Raw genomic sequence first — 18,758 nt, 5'->3', positions numbered from 1 at the left:
AAAGAGGCAGGACAACACGTCGGCTTTGGTGTTTTGGGAACCGGGTAAAAAACATGGCCCATCTTGCCTGATGAGGATTTAGCCTCCTCGCTGCCCGGATATACTCAAGATTACGATGGTCAGTCCAGATGAGAAGAGGGTGCTTAGCCCCCTCAAACCAATGTCTCTACACCTTCAGAGCCTTGACTACAGCTAACAACTCCCGGTCCCCCACGTCATAGTTTAGCTCCGCCGGACCGAGCTTCCTCGAAAAGAAGGCACAAGTGCGGAGCTTTGGTGGCACGCCCGAGCGCTGGCCCCAGCCTCGGACGCGTTCACCTCCACTATGAACGCTAAAGACCGTGAACAGCTCCTACGACTGAAAGCTCTGCCCGCCTCTGCTGACTAACGCTAGAGCACCGGTCCTCCCTTTAGCAGTGAGGCAAAGGGAGCAGCCACCTGACCAAAACCCCGGATTAACCTCCGGTAGTAATTGGCAAACCCTAAAAACCGCTGCACCTCTTTCACCGTGGTCGGAGTCGGCCAATTACGCACGGACCTAACGGCGTCACAGACCATCACCACCCCGGAGGTGGAAATACGATAACCCAGGAAGGAAACGGCCTGTTTGAAGAACACACATTTCTCTGCCTTGCAATACAGGTCATGCTCCAACAGTTGCCCAAGTACCTTACGCACCAGAGACACGTGCGCCGTGTGGCAGAATAGATCAAGATGTCATCTATGTACACTACCACTCCCTGCCCGAGCAGGTCTCAGAGAATCTCTTCTACGAAGGATTGGAAGGCGGCTGGACCATTTTTCAACTCATAATGGCCAGATGTAGTACTAAATGCGGTTTTCCACTCATCTCCTCCCCGGATACGCACCAGATTATACGCACTCCAGTTTTGTGAAGAAGCGCGCCCCGTGAAATGATTCCACCGCCGTAGCGATGAGAGGTAGTGGGTAACTAAACCCCACTGTGATAGAATTTAGACCTTGATAATCAATGCACGGACGCAGACCTCCCTCCTTCTTCTTCTTCACAAAAAAGAAGCTTGAGGAGACGGGTGATGCGGAGGGCCGAATGTACCCCTGTCCCAGCGATTCAGCAACATATGTCTCCATAGCTACTGTCTCCTCCTGGGACAATGGGTACATGTGACTCCTAGGAAGTGCAGCGTTCTCCAGGAGGTCTATTGCACAGTCCTCTCCATGATGGGGTGGTAATTGTGACGCCTTCCTTTTACTTTTCCTTTTACTTTTACCAAATCGGCATATTCGGAGGGAATACGCATGGTGGAAACCTGGTCTGGATTCTCCACCGTAGTCTCACCAACGGCAACTTCTATACACCTACCCGAACACTCCTCTGACCACCCTCTAAGAGTCCCCTGTCGCCAGGAAATCACCGGGTTGTGCTGAGCTAGCCAGGGAATTCCCAACACCACTGGAAACGCAGGTGAATCGATAAGGAACAGACTAATCCGCTACTTATGACCCCCCCTGCGTTACCATGTCCAGTGGCACCGTTGCCTCTCTGACCACTCCTGACCCTAATGGTCGGCTATCTAAAGAGTGCACGGGGAAAGGTAGGTCTAACGACACAAGGGGAATCCCTAGCCTTAACGCGAGCCCATGATCCATGAAGTTCCCAGCTGCGCCTGAATCGACTAGTGCCTTATGCTGTAGAGATGGAGAAAACCCAGGAAAAGAGGTTAACGCAAACATATGACAGACAGGAAGCTCTGGGTGAGTCTGGTGCTGACTCACCTGGGGTGCCCGAGTAGTGCTCCGCCTGCCCTCCCGACTCCCAGACGAGTTCCTCCAGCACCCGCCGGGTGTGTCCTCGCCGACCTTCGGTCCCCTTCGAAGCAGACCCCCTAACTCCATGGGGATGGAGGGTGGAAACGACAAAGCCTGTTCCGAACGCCCGCGGGCAGCCAGCGGGTTGTCAAGATGGATGGACATGTCTATAAGCTCATCCAACGTGAGGGTGGTGTCCCGACACGCTAGCTCCCTGCGGACGTCCTCCCTGAGGCTACATCGGAAATGGTCTATCAAAGCCCTGTCGTTCCACCCTGCGGCCAAGGTCCTGAACTCCAGGGCAAAGTCCTGTCGCAGGTGGAACAGCCATTCAACTCGGTAGTGATCCCTCGCAGAGTCTGGGCCATTCCACCCTGCATTTGCCCACTCTAGGGCTCGTCCCGTCAGACAGAAGATGAGGACGCTCACGCTCTCCTCTCCTGAGAGAGTAGGATGAACAGTTGCCAGCTATGATTCAAGTTGTAGGAGGAACCCATGATACCTTGCCGCCGTCCCATCATACTCCCTTGGGAGCGCCAGCCGCAGAGCCCCGGAGCCGGATGCGGTAGGAGGGGTAGGAGGTACTGGTGGAGGGGGTCTGGAGATGAGGTGGGGAGGCCACTCCAATCCATCGCCGATCCAATACTGTGGAGAATGCTGATATGATGGAAGAGCCTTTCCTCCATTGATGGGAGAGGAGGTGCGGCTGCTCCTGCTGATTCCATGTAGGAGTGCGGGATTCTGTCACATGGGACTAGGTGTGTGAGGAAGGAATCAGGCGCAGAGAGTTCCACAGGGAAAAAGTGCACTTTAATCCAGCACAAACAAACAAGCCCACAACACAGGACGCGGAAATATATGGACCACCCAAAACACAGGGTGCCAGGTCCAGAACACGAACACACCTAACTAACGCACACACGTAACACAAAATTAATCCCGCACAAAACAAGGGCAGGGTAAACTTTAAATACTTTAATTAAATAAATATATCTTGCTAATTCTATCATAGTTCTAAAATGTAGATATCACACCTTTAGTATTCTTTGCGAAATATCCAAAAATGTATTATGGGAGCTTGCCTAAGCTACCCACAAACATTTTTACACTATTCTGCCTCCACATTTTTGGCGCCTTGGCGATTCACCCAACGAAAAGCAGCTGTACTTGTCTTCTCGTACAGAAAGACTAAAAACCATTGCATATGAGAAATGCACACACAAAAGGACACAGGTGAAACTAATAAGACAAAACAAACAGATAACGAAAAAGGGATCGGAGGCGGCTAGTAGGACGGTGACGACGACCGCTGAGCACCGCCGAACAGGCGGGAGCCAAGTTGACATTTTTAGTTTAGTCCACATAAGGAAACATGCAGAGAGTATACTTTTTCATATCTCAAAAAAAATACTTAAGTGTACTTTAAAAAATAAGTATATTTAACTTAAATGTCCACAAAATATATTTCAAGTATACTTTCAAAAAGTCATGTGCAACAAAATTCCTATTACCCAGCCTCCTTTTCTGCAGCTGAAGTTTTGGCTGTTATTTTTTGACCTTTTTGAACTGCAAAACAGCCCATACAAATGCAATGAGCAACGTATTCACTACATGGAACAGCAGATAGTCCATCCCCGAAATCTGAAAGAAGTTTGTTCTGAACTGTCTGTCCTATATCTAAGATATACAGTACTTAAATGTATACAAAATATATGAATGAAGTTCGATTTAAGTATATTTAAAATGATCTAAATTGGCCCTGAAGCAAACATCCTAGCGTCTCTTCCAATCATCTCATCCTGTCCGTCTGTACACCCAAATTAAGTGTGTGTGTATGACTTCCAGACTTATTAGACTATCATATCATAGAGTGGTTCATCATGTGTGGAATAATACCCTCATCAAGATGACAGGAGAATTATCAGACACACACACATACACAACATTTCAGTTTGAAATGCAGGGTCAAATCAATCAGTTAATCCAATGAACCCAGATGCTCTTAGTCAATCACGTACTCAACGTATGTAAATTCAAGAAGACTATACTTCCAGAGGGGCCATAAAAAGGCACTGTCAATTCACCTCTCAGGGGACTGTCTTTGTGCTTCAACATTGAGACTCTCTCTCGTTCGCTCTCACACACGCACGCACACACACGCACTCACAAATCTTTGGATTCGATCACTCTGTGAGGGAAAGCAACAAGTTCCTTGAGAGATTACTTCATAGGTTCCTTGATCTGAAACCTTAGAATAGCAAGTTGCTATATTGAACTATGTCCTCTTTAATAAAGTCTATGGCACCAGCAATTGCTATAAGGGCACAGAGAATCAGACAAAAAAGCAATTCATATTGACAATGACATTCATAGTCCACTGCACCGGTAACACCTTGGGTTCATTCTATGGGTTGTCTTCTTTTCTTTTTATTGTTTTTTCCTTCTCTGTTTATCTCTTTCTCATGGTCCTCTCAGACAATGAGCTTGTTGTCTTTCTGCCCACAGGGTACTGGGCAGAGGCAAACTCATGGCACTGCTCACCAGCGCAGAGAGAGAGAAATAGAGAATGAAATAGAGACCACCTTTGAGCCAGATGGCTTGGCAGGGTTAGAGCAGTGTGCATGACTGTGTATAATGCTCTGGTCTGACTTCATTCTCTCTCACTCTCTCTCTCTCTCTCTCTCTCTCTCTCTCTCTCTCTTATTGTTCAAAACATACAATTCTCAGGGAGAAGTACATTTTTAATCTAAAAAAATATTCATATTTTTCCGTCATTGTCTTTTGATGAACGAAAACATGTTCTATCATAGTAGCTCAAAATTGATCAGAAAATACTACTCTGCTTTGCTCTTTGCAATTTTGTTTTTTGTTCTTCCTCCTCCTTGTACCCCTATTTTTACAGTACTGTACCCTGCATCTCACAAATTTGTCCTTTGTCTCTGTGATACTGTAATTCTTGTTCTTTATTGGTATGAACCTGCAACCAGTCAAAATCTATTGAGCAGTCAGTACTGTTAATAAATGGAAAGCACAACGTTCAGGGTTTTACTGCACTGTACTACAGTAGGCATTATCAGACTTTCACCTTCCCACCTTCAACAACCTGTTTGCTCTCTGAACTGGCTTATATTGGTTGTGTTGCATCATTTGAAACAGGTTAAATCAATTTTGAGTGGTTGTGTTCAATCAATGACATATGTTCTCTATTTGTATTTGATTGTTGCCACTTGTGTTTACTTTGGATTGCATTAGAGTGCAGAATGTGTTTTGAGTATGAGAATGTGTTTATAGTTTTGCTGAAAAGTCTAAGTGAGATCTGCAAATTGCGTTTTACCATGTGAAATGGTTTAAGGTATTGACAACAGACTGCATAATTAGCTAAATGAGTCTTTGTTCAGTCAATGGGATTTAGTGTTTTAGCAATTGAGAAAAACTGTAATATTGTATTATCTTTGAAAATCGATAATGTTGTGATAATTTTGTTTGATTACTCATGAAATGGGTAGTGTTTTTTAGGCAACAGTCTGAAACTTGTCCAATAAGAAATGCACATTTTAGTTTTCCAAAACGTTTTAAAGCATTTTGCTACTGGGTGCCCGGAAGAAAATGACCAGACTTGTGTATGTGTAAATGGCTTGTGTATGTGTAAATGGCTTGTGTGTTTACATTTCTCCTTTCTTTCTCTCCTACAGTTAGAACAGATTCAGAAGCACAACTGGTACATGTGAGTGTACTTTTCTTTTCTCTCTTTTCATCCTAATGTTCTCTCTGTGATTCGGGATTTCAAAGGGACAAAGGAAGAGTTAGGATAAATTGGATAAAAGTAGTCAAAGGTGGGGAGACGAGGGTGATGGGAGGGAGGGATGTCTCAGTTGGTCTGGGTTAAGAGGAGGAAGCAAGGGAGCGGGAAGCGCGCATTAGAGAAAAGTTTTTGTGTGAGTGCTTTTGCGCGTGTGTGCGTCTTTTCTGATGAATGGCCTCGCCATATCAGCAGCAAGGACAGAGTTCCAACACATCTACTGGCTTCGGAGGGAGAGGGAGAGGGAGAGGGAGAGGGAGAGGGAGAGGGAGAGGGAGAGGATAATAGGGAGAGAGAGCAGAGGAGAGATAGAGAGAAAGAAACACTAGAGAAGCCGGGCCTCAAGGGACCCCACTTTGAGGCAATGAACAGTCACTTTGACTGCAACATTGGAACAGTCTAATATATATGTTTCATTCATGCTATCAGAAAAATAATATTTTGCTTGTGTTTCTAAAGTTCTTGGGTAAAAAAAAAAAAATCATAGAACACAATGGCATTTTTATAAGTTTATGTTACTGTAGGCAATCTGCTGCCTCACATGTGGAGGGCATGGAACAGCGGTTAGTCTTGGAAAAAGTGTTTAAATAGAGTTCATTTCTTTAATTTCGAGAGTTACTTGATGAAGGTAAGTGTTTTGGAAACCTCAGAATTTGTTGTTTCTGATACCATTTAGGAATCAAAATGTCTTACCTGAATGTGACTCTGTAGGAAGATAAATGAAAGTTAATGACTGGCGGTGAATGGGGGGTGTGGCGGAAATTTTTGTTTCCACTTAAAACTGCTTATGACGCTAATTCTGTTTGTGATATCAAAATTCTAACAACATACAGAGCCTTCAGAAAGTATTCACACCCATTGACTTCTTCCACGTTTTGTTGTGCTACAGCCTGTATTTAAAATGGATTCAACTGAGATTTTGTGTCACTGGCCTACACACAATATCCGATAATGTCAAAGTGGAATTATGTTTGTCGAAATGTTTAAAAGTTAATTACAAATGAAAAGATGAAATGCCTTGAGTCAATGAGTATTCAACCACGTTGTTATTGTAAGCCTAAATAAGTTCAGGAGGCAAAATTTGCATAACAAGTCACATGACGAATGGTCCCTCTGTCGAGCAGTGAAACACAGATTCAATCACAAAGACCAGGGAGGTTTTCCAATGTCTCGCAATTTATTTATTTATTTATTTTTAACTAGGCAAGTCAGTTAAGAACAAATTTACAATGACGGCCTACCGGTGAACAGTGGGTTAACTGCATTGTTCAGGGGTAGAATGACAGATTTTTAGCAGACATTGAATATCCCTTTGAGCATGGTGAGTACCCTAACAACAGAGAACCCTTACAACGCAAGAGTGTATTTTATCCCTGGAATTCAATCCAGATTAGGATGGGATTCCTTTGGCTGATCCTTGCACTCTGCGTCCTTGTCGAATCCAAACAACAATATGTACTAACAAGCGGATCCCCAGTGGATATCTTCCTGCGCTGCGAACCAGAGAGTGTACATCCGCCTAGACGCTGAGGTGTGCCGCAAACACATTCCCCCCAGCGCACACTTGAGTTGGGCTGGGACTGATTGGACCTGACAAGCAGTTAAAGGTTCACCCTTTTTGAATGTTATATTGTTGTTGTGCATCTCTGCGTGATGTTCTATCGATTTCCTGGGTCGTTTCATGTTTTCATGTGTATCTGAGTTATTGGTGTTCAAGCAGGCAGTCATCTGTCCAGTATGACATAGCACTGTGTTAGTCGCTCTCACTACACTGGAAGTTAATAGGATGACTTTTAGATAGCGAAAACATCTATCATACATGTCAGATTTCAATACCGGCATATGCCTTAACGGGAGGGTGTATTTTTTCGAATGAGCCATGGACCATATTTTTGCAATATTCCTACCTCGAGAAATGTTTCATTTAAAGGAGGGTCTAGCACATTTTTCCTATTTGTCTGCCTCTTCAGTCCAGGGTGCATTGCATGGTGCAGTTGCCAGAGATGTCATGGAAAGGAGATCCACTGAATGAAGGAATGTATAACGCACCACCCAGCAGACTGTTGACCAATCGCGTTAACATTGTCATGCTGCGTCACACGGTTGCTCAAATCAAATCAAATGTTATTGGTCACATACACACGGTTAGCAGAGGTTATTGCGAGTGCAGTGAAATGCTTGTGCTTCTTGTTCCGACAATGCAGCAATATCTAAAAAGTAATATCTAACAATTCCACAACAAATACCTAATACACACAGATCTAAGTAAAGGAATGGAATATGGATGAGCAATGACAGAGCGGCATAGGCTAAGATGCAATAGATATTATAGAATAGAGGATATACATATGAGATGAGTAATGCAAGATATGGTAACATCTGCAATGCTGCAGGCCCAGACGGCATTCCCAGCCGCGCCCTCAGAGCATGCGCAGACCAGCTGGCTGGTGTGTTTACGGACATATTCAATCAATCCCTATACCAGTCTGCTGTTCCCACATGCTTCAAGAGGGCCACCATCGTTCCTGTTCCCAAGAAAGCTAAGGTAACTGAGCTAAACAACTACCGCCCCGTAGCACTCACTTCCGTCATCATGAAGTGCTTTGAGAGACTAGTCAAGGACCATATCACCTCCACCCTACCTGACTCCCTAGACCCACTCCAATTTGCTTACCGCTCAAATAGGTCCACAGACGATGCAATCTCAACCACACTGCACACTGCCCTAACCCATCTGGACAAGAGGAATACCTATGTGAGAATGCTGTTCATCGACTACAGCTCGGCATTCAACACCATAGTACCCTCCAAGCTCGTCATCAAGCTCGAGACCCTGGGTCTCGACCCGCCCTGTGCAACTGGGTACTGGACTTCCTGACGGGCCGCCCCAGGTGGTGAGGGTAGGTAACAACATCTCCTCCCCGCTGATCCTCAACACTGGGGCCCCACAAGGGTGCATTCTGAGCCCTCTCCTGTACTCCCTGTTCACCCACGACGGCGTGGCCACGCACGCCTCCAACTCAATCATCAAGTTTGCGGACGACACAACAGTGGTAGGCTTGATTACCAACAACGACGAGACGGCCTACAGGGAGGAGGTGAGGGCCCTCGGAGTGTGGTGTCAGGAAAATAACCTCACACTCAACGTCAACAAAACTAAGGAGATGATTGTGGACTTCAGGAAACAGCAGAGGGAACACCCCCCTATCCACATCGATGGAACAGTAGTGGAGAGAGTAGCAAGTTTTAAGTTCCTCGGCATACACATCACAGACAAACTGAATTGGTCCACTCACACAGACAGCATCGTGAAGAAGGCGCAGCAGCGCCTCTTCAACCTCAGGAGGCTGAAGAAATTCGGCTTGTCACCAAAAGTACTCACAAACTTCTACAGATGCACAATCGAGAGCATCCTGGCGGGCTGTATCACCGCCTGGTACGGCAACTGCTCCGCCCTCAACCGTAAGGCTCTCCAGAGGGTAGTGAGTTCTGCACAACGCATCATCGGGGGCAAACTACCTGCCCTCCAGGACACCTACACCACCTGATGTTACAGGAAGGCCATAAAGATCATCAAGGACATCTACCACCCGAGCCACTGCCTGTTCACCCCGCTATCATCCAGAAGGCGAGGTCAGTACAGGTGCATCAAAGCTGGGACCGAGAGACTGAAAAACAGCTTCTATCTCAAGGCCATCAGACTGTTAAACAGCCACCACATTGAGTGGCTGCTGCCTACACACTGACACTGACTCAACTCCAGCCACTTTAATAATGGGAATTGATGGGAAATGATGTAAATATATCACTAGCCACTTTAAACAATGCTACCTTATATAATGTTACTTACCCTACATTATTCATCTCATATGCATACGTATATACTGTACTCTATATCATCGACTGCATCCTTATGTAATACATGTATCACTAGCCACTTTAACTATGCCACTTTGTTTACATACTCATCTCACATGTATATACTGTACTCGATACCATCTACTGTATCTTGCCTATGCTGCTCTGTACCATCACTCATTCATATATCCTTATGTATATTCTTTATCCCCTTACACTGTGTATAAGACAGTAGATTAGGAATTGTTAGTTAGATTACTTGTTGGTTATTACTGCATTGTCGGAACTAGAAGCACAAGCATTTTGCTACACTCGCATTAACATCTGCTAACCATGTGTATGTGACAAATAAAATTTGATTTGATTTGATTTGAACATTATTAAAGTGGCATTATTAAAGTGACTAGTGTTCCATGTATTAAAGTGGCCAATGATTTCAAGTATTTATGTAGGCAGCAGCCTCTCTGTGCTAGTGTTGGCTATTTAACAGTCTGATGGCCTTGAGATAGAAATTGTTTTTCAGTCTCTCGGTCCCAGCTTTGATGCACCTGTACTGACCTCACCTTCTGGATGGTAGCGGGGTGAACAGGCAGTGGCTCAGGTGGTTGTTGTCCTTGATGATCTTTTTGGCCTTCCTGTAACATCGGCTACAGTAGGTGTCCTGCAGGGCAGGTAGTTTGCCCCCGGTGATGCGTTGTGCAGACCGCACCACCCTCTGGAGAGCCCTGCGGTTGTGGGCAGTACAGTTGCTGTGCCTGGCGGTGATACAGCCCGACAGGATGCTCTCAATTGTGCATCTGTAAAGGTTTGTGAGGGTTTTAGGTGACAAGACACATTTCTTTCTTCAGCCTCCTTGGGTTTAAGAGGTGCTGTTATGCCTTCTTCACCACACTGTCTGTGACCATTTCAGTTTGTCAGTGATGTGTCTGCCAAGGAACTTAAAACCTTCCACCTTCTCCACTGCTGTACCGTCAATTTGGATAGGGGGTGCTCCCTCTGCTGTTTCCTGAAGTCCATAATCATCTCCTTTGTGCTGTTTATGTTGATTGAGAGGTTATTTTCCTGACACCAACTCCGAGAGCCCTCACCTGTCTCATTTTTGGCAATGAAGTCTAATACTGTTGTGTTGTCTGCAAACTTGATTGAGTTGGAGGTGTGCATGGCCACACAGTCATGGGAGAACAGGGAGTACGGGAGGGGGCTGAGTACGCACCATTATGGTGCCCCAGTGTTGAGGATCAGCGAAGTGGAGTTGTTGTTTCCTACCTTCACCACATGGGGGGGCGGCCCGTCAGGAAGTCCAGGACCCAATTGCGCAGGACGGAGTTGAGACCCAGGGCCTCAAGTTTGATGAGGAGCTTCGAGGGTACTATGATGTTGAATGCTGACCTTTAGTCAATGCATAGGAATTATTCTTGTCCAGATGGGGTAGGGCAATGTGATGGTGATTGCGTCGTCTGTGGACCTATTGGGGCAGTAAGCAAATTGAAGTGGGTCTAGTGTGATATGTAAGGTGGAGGTGATATGATCCTTGACTTGTCTCTGAATGTTCTTCATGATGACAGAAGTTCAGTTACCTTTGCATTCTTGGGTACAGGAACAATGGTGGCCATCTTGAAGCATGTGGGGACAGCAGACTGGGATAGGGAGAGATTGAATATATCCATTAGCTAGCTGGTCCTTACATGCTCTGGGGATGCGGCTATGCTGGCGTTTGGGCCGGCACCCTTGCGAGGGTTAACACATTTACATGTCTTACTCACACACGCCTTGGAGAAGGAGAGCCCACAGTCCTTTTTAGCGGGCCGTGTCGGTGGCACTATATTATCCTCAAAGCGGGCAAAGAAGGTGTTTAGTTTGTCTGGAAGCAAGACATCGGTGTCCTTGACGTGGCTGGTTTTTCTTTTGTAGTCTGTGACTGTCTGTAGATCCTGCCACATATGTCTTGTGTCTGAGCCATTGAATTGCGAATCCACTTGTCTCTATACTGGCATTTCACTTGTTTGATTGCCTTGCAGAGAGAATAACTACACTGTTTGTATTCGGCCATATTCCCAGTCACCTTTCCATGGTTAAATTCAGTGGTTTTCACTTTCAGTTTTGCGCAAATGCCGCCATCTGTCCACTATTTCTGGTTAGGGTAGGTTTTAATAGTCACAGTGGGTACAACATCTCCTATACACTTCCTTATAAACTCACTCACTGAATCAGAGTAAACATCAATATTATTCTCTGAGGCTACCCGGAACATATCCCAGTCTATGTGATCAAAACAATCTTGAAGCGTGTTGGATTTATTATGAATAAATGAATAAACAATATCCCCATTTTAAATAGAATTGTTACTAAGTAAGCTTATACTCTATTTTATTATATCTGATTAACAATATGAGATCATAAGAAGGGAGTGTGTGACACGGACAAGGAGTAATTAAAGTTAATGAACACCATTCCAACTAGGAAGAAACTAATGGGTTGGGGACTGTGTAAACAAATAAGGTCGTTAACCTTACGTTGAACCTACAGAAACTTAGCTCTGGGGGTTTTAGATAAGGCAGTGAGTGCATTCCTAGGTTTTCTGTTAATTAAAACTGTCAGCTCAGTGGTGATCGATAATGTTGAGGGGTCAAAAGTTACCTGGGAGTGTGTTAGTAAGTTAGAATGAACTTTTCACCTCACTTTGTCCCGGTCGAGAGGGGATTCTGTTAAAGCAATGAAATGACGTCATGATCTGTATATAAACTGTTGCTCGTGATTAAGTGGGAGCACGCTCCGAGAATAAATTCTATTACCTATTATTGAAAGATTGGTCTGCATCTATTTTATGCAAACAAGAAATCTTAGAAATTCTCATAAAATAGATTAAGGGTTTTCAATTGATGAAAGCACATTGGTATAATTAAATTACATTAACAAAGCGTGGATTCCGATTGGTCAGACCAGAATAGTCCTTAGTCCGAGAACTTCCTGTTTGAGTTTCTGCCTATAGGAAGGGAGGAGCAAAATTGAGTAATGGTCAGATTTGCAGGAAGGAGGGCGGAGAGCGCCTTATATGCATTGCGAAAGTTAGAGTAACAGTGGTCCAGTGTTTTTCGAGCGCGAGTGTTACAGTCGATGTGCTGATAGAATTTAGGTAGCCTCGTTCCCAAATTTGCTTTGTTAAAATCCCCAGCTACAATAAATGCAGCCTCAGGATCTATGGTGTCCAGTTTGCAAAATGTCCAGTGAAGTTCCTTGAGGGCCGTCGTGGTATCGGCTTGAGGGGGGATATACACGGCTGTGACAATAAGTAAAGAGAATTCTCTTGGGAGATAATACAGTCAACATTTGATTGTGAGGAATTCTAGGTCAGGTGGACAAAAATACTTGACTTCCTGTATGTTGTTACAATTACACCATGAGTGTTTAATCATGAAACATACACCCTTCTTCTTCTTCCCAGAGAGATGCTTATTCCTGTCGGTGCGAAACACTGAGAATCCAGGTGGCTATATCGACTCCGACAGCATATCCCGAGAGAGCCATGTTTCTGTGAAACTGAGTATGTTACAATCCCTGATGTCTCTATGGAAAGCAACCCTTGCCCTAATTTGGTCTACCTTGTTGTCTAGAGATGGGACATTAGCGAGTAATATACTCGGAAGCGGTGGGTGGTGTGCGCGCATATGAAGTCTGACCAGAAGACCGTTCTGTCTCCCTCTTCTCCGGCGGGGTAGTTTCTGGTAGGCCTCTGGAATCAGTTCAAATGCCCTGGGTGGTGCAGACAAAGAATCCGCTTTGGGAAAGTCGTATTCCTAGTTGTAGTGCTTGTAAGTTGACATCGCTCTGATCTCCAATAGTTCTTCCGGCTGTATATAATAACCCTTAAGATTTTCTGGGCTAACAATGTAAGAAATAATACATAAAAAAAACAAAATACTTGCAAAGTTTCCTAAGGACTCGAAGCGAGACTGTCCTCTCTGTCGGCACCATCTTTAAGGGGAAAATAGGCATGTTTCTCAACATATACACTGACTATGAGAAGAGATTGCGTGACTATTAGCTTAGCAGCCCTATCCCCCAGATATATCTTCTCATAGTCAGTGTATATGTTGTGAAACATGCCTATTTTCCTTGAAAATACATAATGTCACGATTTCAAAGCTATAGGATGTTACAGATAGCAAGTTAATTATGTCAGTTCGCTGAAAAGATTTGTAATGTTGTACAATCTGTGCTAATGTTGTGTTTTTGAGCGAGCACCCAATAGATTCCCATTCACTCCTTGATGAAGAGCGCTCCTTGTCCCAGAATCGCTCAGTATGCACCGTGCGGCCCATTGGTGTAGCATGGGCAATGTTTCCCATCTCCTCAAAAGTATATCTGCCAATGCGAATATCAGGCTCCACTCTGTGAGGCACATCAATCTGTCAATTGAACATGGTGGGATTGTTTAGGCGATTTTACAGTCAACTAGCTACTTTACATGCTGATATTGTCTTTGGTATTATTGTGTGTAGCTACGTTTGCTTGCTAGCTAGCTAGCCAGCCAGTCCATAGAAAGAGCATTGCATTGTGGATTTTGTGGTCGACTTGAGCTACAACAATTTTTCATATTGCTACCAACCTTATTGTAATGCTAAAATGAAACATTTGTTCACAAACAATATTGTTCTCACATATTAGTGTTATTTGGCACTATAAATTAAAGGAATGAGTGGTTTTGGGTGGATTTTTCCTTTAATAAGCATGCCCTGCTTGACATCGATCACATGTTGGCACAACTTAAAAAATTCACCAGGATCAGCAGAGCCCAGATGTGATTCTTTGGAGCTTTACTCTCAATAGGGGCAGCGGTAGGGACACTCCTCTTTTTAGGTACCACTGCCATCAATACAGTCAGTCTGGCCACTGTCAAAAAGAATGTTAGAGAACTAACAGATGAGCTGGCCCTAATCCAACAACAGCTGAAGGCCCAGTCACTTAGGTTGCAGCATGTGGGAAAGAATTTCCAAGACACTATTCTTAAACCCTTAGCCAGTGATGAGCGCTGCCGTGCAAGACTGACAACCAGGGATGATGTGACCACCATTCAGGTGGAGATGGTAGAGACATGTGGCTTGTTAACACACCATTCACCTCCACACAGAAGGTTGGTGGCACCTTAATTGGGGAGAACGGGCTCATGGTAATGGCTGGAGTATAGGTGGAAGGGTATCAAATACATGGTCTCCATCTGTTTGATGCCATTCCATTTGTTCCGTTCCAGACATTATAATGAGCTCTCCTCTCCTCAGCAGCCTTCACTGCACCTCCACTTCCATGACCTCCTGTAGGACCGTCATGACTCAATCACCCAACATGCCATTCCAAACTAGACCGTCTTTGTTAATGAGCCAGAGGGACTAATTGTCCACAAAGAAGACCTAGCACTGTACCAGCTCCCCAGGGATAGACTGGACACAGAGATTGAAATTGCGAAGCGATGCGAAGCGCACTCTTGATCCTACTGCTCAAGACCAAATTCTTTGAGGGACAGATGGTTGTTGATCTTAGTCTTCTTAATGACGGCCTGATAATCAGTCCCGCTCATGGACAATGCCTGACAGTATTTTGAATGCTACCATGATCCTTGGTTTCATTGCCCGTGGCATGTGCTCTTACTACTTTCGTAAGCACACACACGCAATGGTGGATGTAATGAGGACTTATACTAGAATCTCTAGTGTCGGGCCTGAGTTAATACCAATCTTTGGTCTACTAGCGTGGGTTCCTGAGACCCTATAACTGTTACAGCTTCTGCTTCCCTAGCTGCTTCCCCAGAGGTCTCCAGGTCAGCCCTGTAGGCCTCCCTAAGCTGATGCCCCTGGACCTTATTTATGACCTTATAAGTAATCAACCATTTGTATTAATGCCAGGCACAACAGGCTGAAATGACTTTTTTGCATCTACCTATCAATTTTGAGATTTGTTGGTGTTTTGGTCCATTATTTTCAAAAAGTATATTTTCTTTATTTTATCACACTACTGTCATCAACATTTTTATGTGTCACGCCCTGGCCTGTTTTCGGTATTATTTTGGTTAAGCCAGGGTGTGACATGGGGATTTATGTGGTTTGTTTTGTCTGGGGTTGTTTGTAGTTATGGGATTGTGGTTAGAGTAGTACTCGAGGTAAGTCTATGGTTGCCTAGAGTGATTCTCAATCAGAGGCAGGTGTTTATCGTTGTCTCTGATTGGGAAAAATATTTAGGCAGCCATATTCTTTAGGTCTCTTGTGGGTGATTGTTCCTGTCTTTGTGGCATCAGATAGGACTGGTTTGGTTTTTTCACGGTTCTTGTTTTGTAGATTGTTGTGTTTTCATCTTTATTAAAGATGTACAAAACTAACCACGCTGCATTTTGGTCCGCCTCTCTTTCACCAGAAGAAAACCCTGACATTATGAATTTTAACCACTTTAAAATGGACATTCATCAATCATTTTAAAGCTCACTGCATTCAATTACGCATAATGTAAAAGCCCATTTCATAGAGAGTGTTACAAACTGGACTATATTTAGTAATTTATTTTAAAGAGATGGTGATTGGGTCTAATTAGGCGTTTGGCACTATGAATTTAGTGTACTTGTCTTTAATTGCCATTTCCCAACAGTCACACACTGTAATGGTCCTGTGTGTGTAGCTGGTGTAGAGAGTCAGGCGCAGGACAACAGAATTGAGTAATCAACGTATTTTACTCAAAATACAAAAAATACACTAACATAACGAGGCCAGAAAAAGGACCGATGTGCAAAGAACAATCACTCACAAACCAAACATGGGGAACAGAGGGTTAAATAATAAACAAGTAATTGGTTGAGTCAAGCCAGGTGTGAAAGACAAAGACAGAACAAATGAAAAATGGATCGTTGGTAGCTAGAAAGCCGATGACGTCGACCGCCGAACGCCGCCCAAACAAGGAGAGGGACCGACTTCGGCGGAAGTCGTGACACACAACACCAACTCATTTTTCTCAGCTTCAGAAGCATCTGCATTCAGCAAATATTGTGTGGTTATCCTTAGATATTTTCTCCAGACTTACCCACAGGGGATTGTTGATATGTTCAAATGTTTTATTCTAGATAACATTTTCTTTGAAAAAATGCTCAAACAATGCATTTTAAGTGCATATCTTTAGTATTTAAGATTTTTGTAAAGTATTAATCCACAATCTGCGCTGGACAAGTCCGGTCCTAGAGTGTCTTCACAAATTGAAACTCAAAAATGTAGGCATCCAGTCTCCAGAAAAAGATATTTGCACGATATGCAAATATGCACATATTTAATGGAATAGTGGCTCGTTTGCATGTTTTAATACAATATTTAAGAAAAGTTGTAATACAAACAAGTATTATATTTGAGTTTACGTTCAACTGGTAAACGTTGTTTGTTATATGAATAACGGAAAAAAACTTACCTTGTGAGAGTGAGGTGCCTGGACTTAAGCAACACACCATTTAAGTAGGATCGCCCTAGGCAGGGCACATTAGACAAATGTCCTAATAGAGTCCTTTAGCCAAATGTATGGATGATATAAAAATGAATGAGACAAATGAGACAAAACAATATGAGAATATTGTCCCTACTGGAAGATGAGGAAAAGGAGACCTTTCCAGCTACATGATCAAGCTGATATCGGAGGAGCTTAGTGTGGATGTATCACTTGAGGATCTGGAGCAATGCCATCTGACTGGTGTGAAGCAAAAGAACATTAAGTACTGTACCCTCGCATGGTAATCTTTAAGCTGTGGAACTATCAGACCAATGTCAATATTCTGAAGGCACTGTGGGAAAGGAGATTAAAATCCATGGCCAGGCCATTTGAGTTGTCCAGGATCTGTCTGCTAAACTGAGGAAAAAACATAATAATTTCATTCTGATCAGGCAGTCACTTGAGGTCTCAACTCCGATTCCCTGCAGTGCTATGGGTATGGAAGGGAACACAGGCTTCAGGAAATATTTCCAGAGAGCCCAATGCCCTCAGGAGAGGAAGAAGCAGAAAAAAGCATACAAGGCTACATACAGTTGAGACAATATTCTTTACCCCTTCTCCTAATACAATCTAGATTCTATTGTCCCCAAATACACTGAAAAAAATATAAATGCAACAATTTGACTGACTTACAGTTCATATAAGGAAATCAGTCATTTGTAAGAAATCCATTAGGCCCTAATCTATGGATTTCACATGACTGGGAATACGGATATGCATATGTTGGTCACAGATACGAGGCATGGTAGAGGCGTGGATCAGAAAGCAAGTCAGTATCTGGTGGGACCACCATTTGCCTCAGGCAACGCGACACATCTCCTTCACATAGAGTTGATCAGTCTGTTGACTGTGGCTGTGCGAAGTTGCTGGATATTAGCAGGAACTGGAAAACGCTGTCGTACACGTCAATCCAGAGCATCCCAAACATGGGGGTGGCAGGGTAGCCTAGTGGTTAGAGTGTTGGACTAGTAACCGGAAGGTTGCAAGTTCAAACCCCCGAGCTGACAAGGTACAAATCTGTCGTTCTGCCCCTGAACAGGCAGTTAACCCGCTGTTCCTAGGCTGTCATTGAAAATAAGAATTTGTTCTTAACTGAATTGCCTAGTTTTCAGCTTCCAGGAATTGTGTACAGATCCTTGTGACATGGGCCGTGCATTGAAACACAAGGTGATGGCGGAGGATGAATGGCACAACAATGGGCCTCAGGATCTCGTCATGGTATCTCTGTGCATTCAAATTACCATCTATGAAATGTAGTTTTGTTCGTTTGTCAGTAGCTTATTCCTTCCCATACCATAAAACCCCGCAACCATGGGACACTCTTCACAATGTTAACATCAGCAAACCACTGAAGTCAGTTACAACGCCAAACTGCAGTCAGGACAAGACCCTGGTGAGGACGACGAGCACACAGATGCATCAACTGTATTTGCCCAAGCTTTGTTTATCACGGCCACTGATCGCTCTATACGAACAATATCTTGAAAATATGATGAACATGTTTGAGTCAAGATGATTGGAGGGGTAATCCAAGCACTAATCATAACCTTTTTAACCCCGCATAAATTATTTCATTCTGAACCAGTTGCAGTACAAATGAAGAGTCATCATTGAACAAAAATAAAGGTGCATCTTTGTTTACAGGGAAACCCATACTTTTTGTAAGGAACTGTGGAACATGTGACCAGAATTGGGACACCACAGGACATTCCCAAAACATGTTACCCTTATCTGCCCACAATGGGCCCACAAAGGTTCATTGTTTGTAAGCAGGTTATGGTTATGCAATATAGAAGAAGATTCA

General features: G+C 44.0%; 1 protein-coding gene across 1 annotated transcript in view; it reads left to right on the top strand.

Moving 5' to 3' along the window:
- Nucleotides 1-18,758, top strand: part of brsk2a (BR serine/threonine kinase 2a) — a 557,365-nt gene that overhangs the window by 460,193 nt on the left and 78,414 nt on the right. The window contains exon 9 of the mRNA XM_064930639.1: nt 5,481-5,512. Coding sequence (XP_064786711.1) covers nt 5,481-5,512 — 32 coding nt within the window. The remainder of the gene's footprint in view (nt 1-5,480; nt 5,513-18,758) is intronic.

The sequence above is a fragment of the Oncorhynchus masou genome, chromosome 22 (assembly GCF_036934945.1).
Source record: "Oncorhynchus masou masou isolate Uvic2021 chromosome 22, UVic_Omas_1.1, whole genome shotgun sequence".
Lineage (NCBI taxonomy): Eukaryota > Metazoa > Chordata > Actinopteri > Salmoniformes > Salmonidae > Oncorhynchus > Oncorhynchus masou.
Note: the sequence above shows the minus strand (reverse complement) of the source record. Positions and strands in the feature narration are given on the sequence as shown.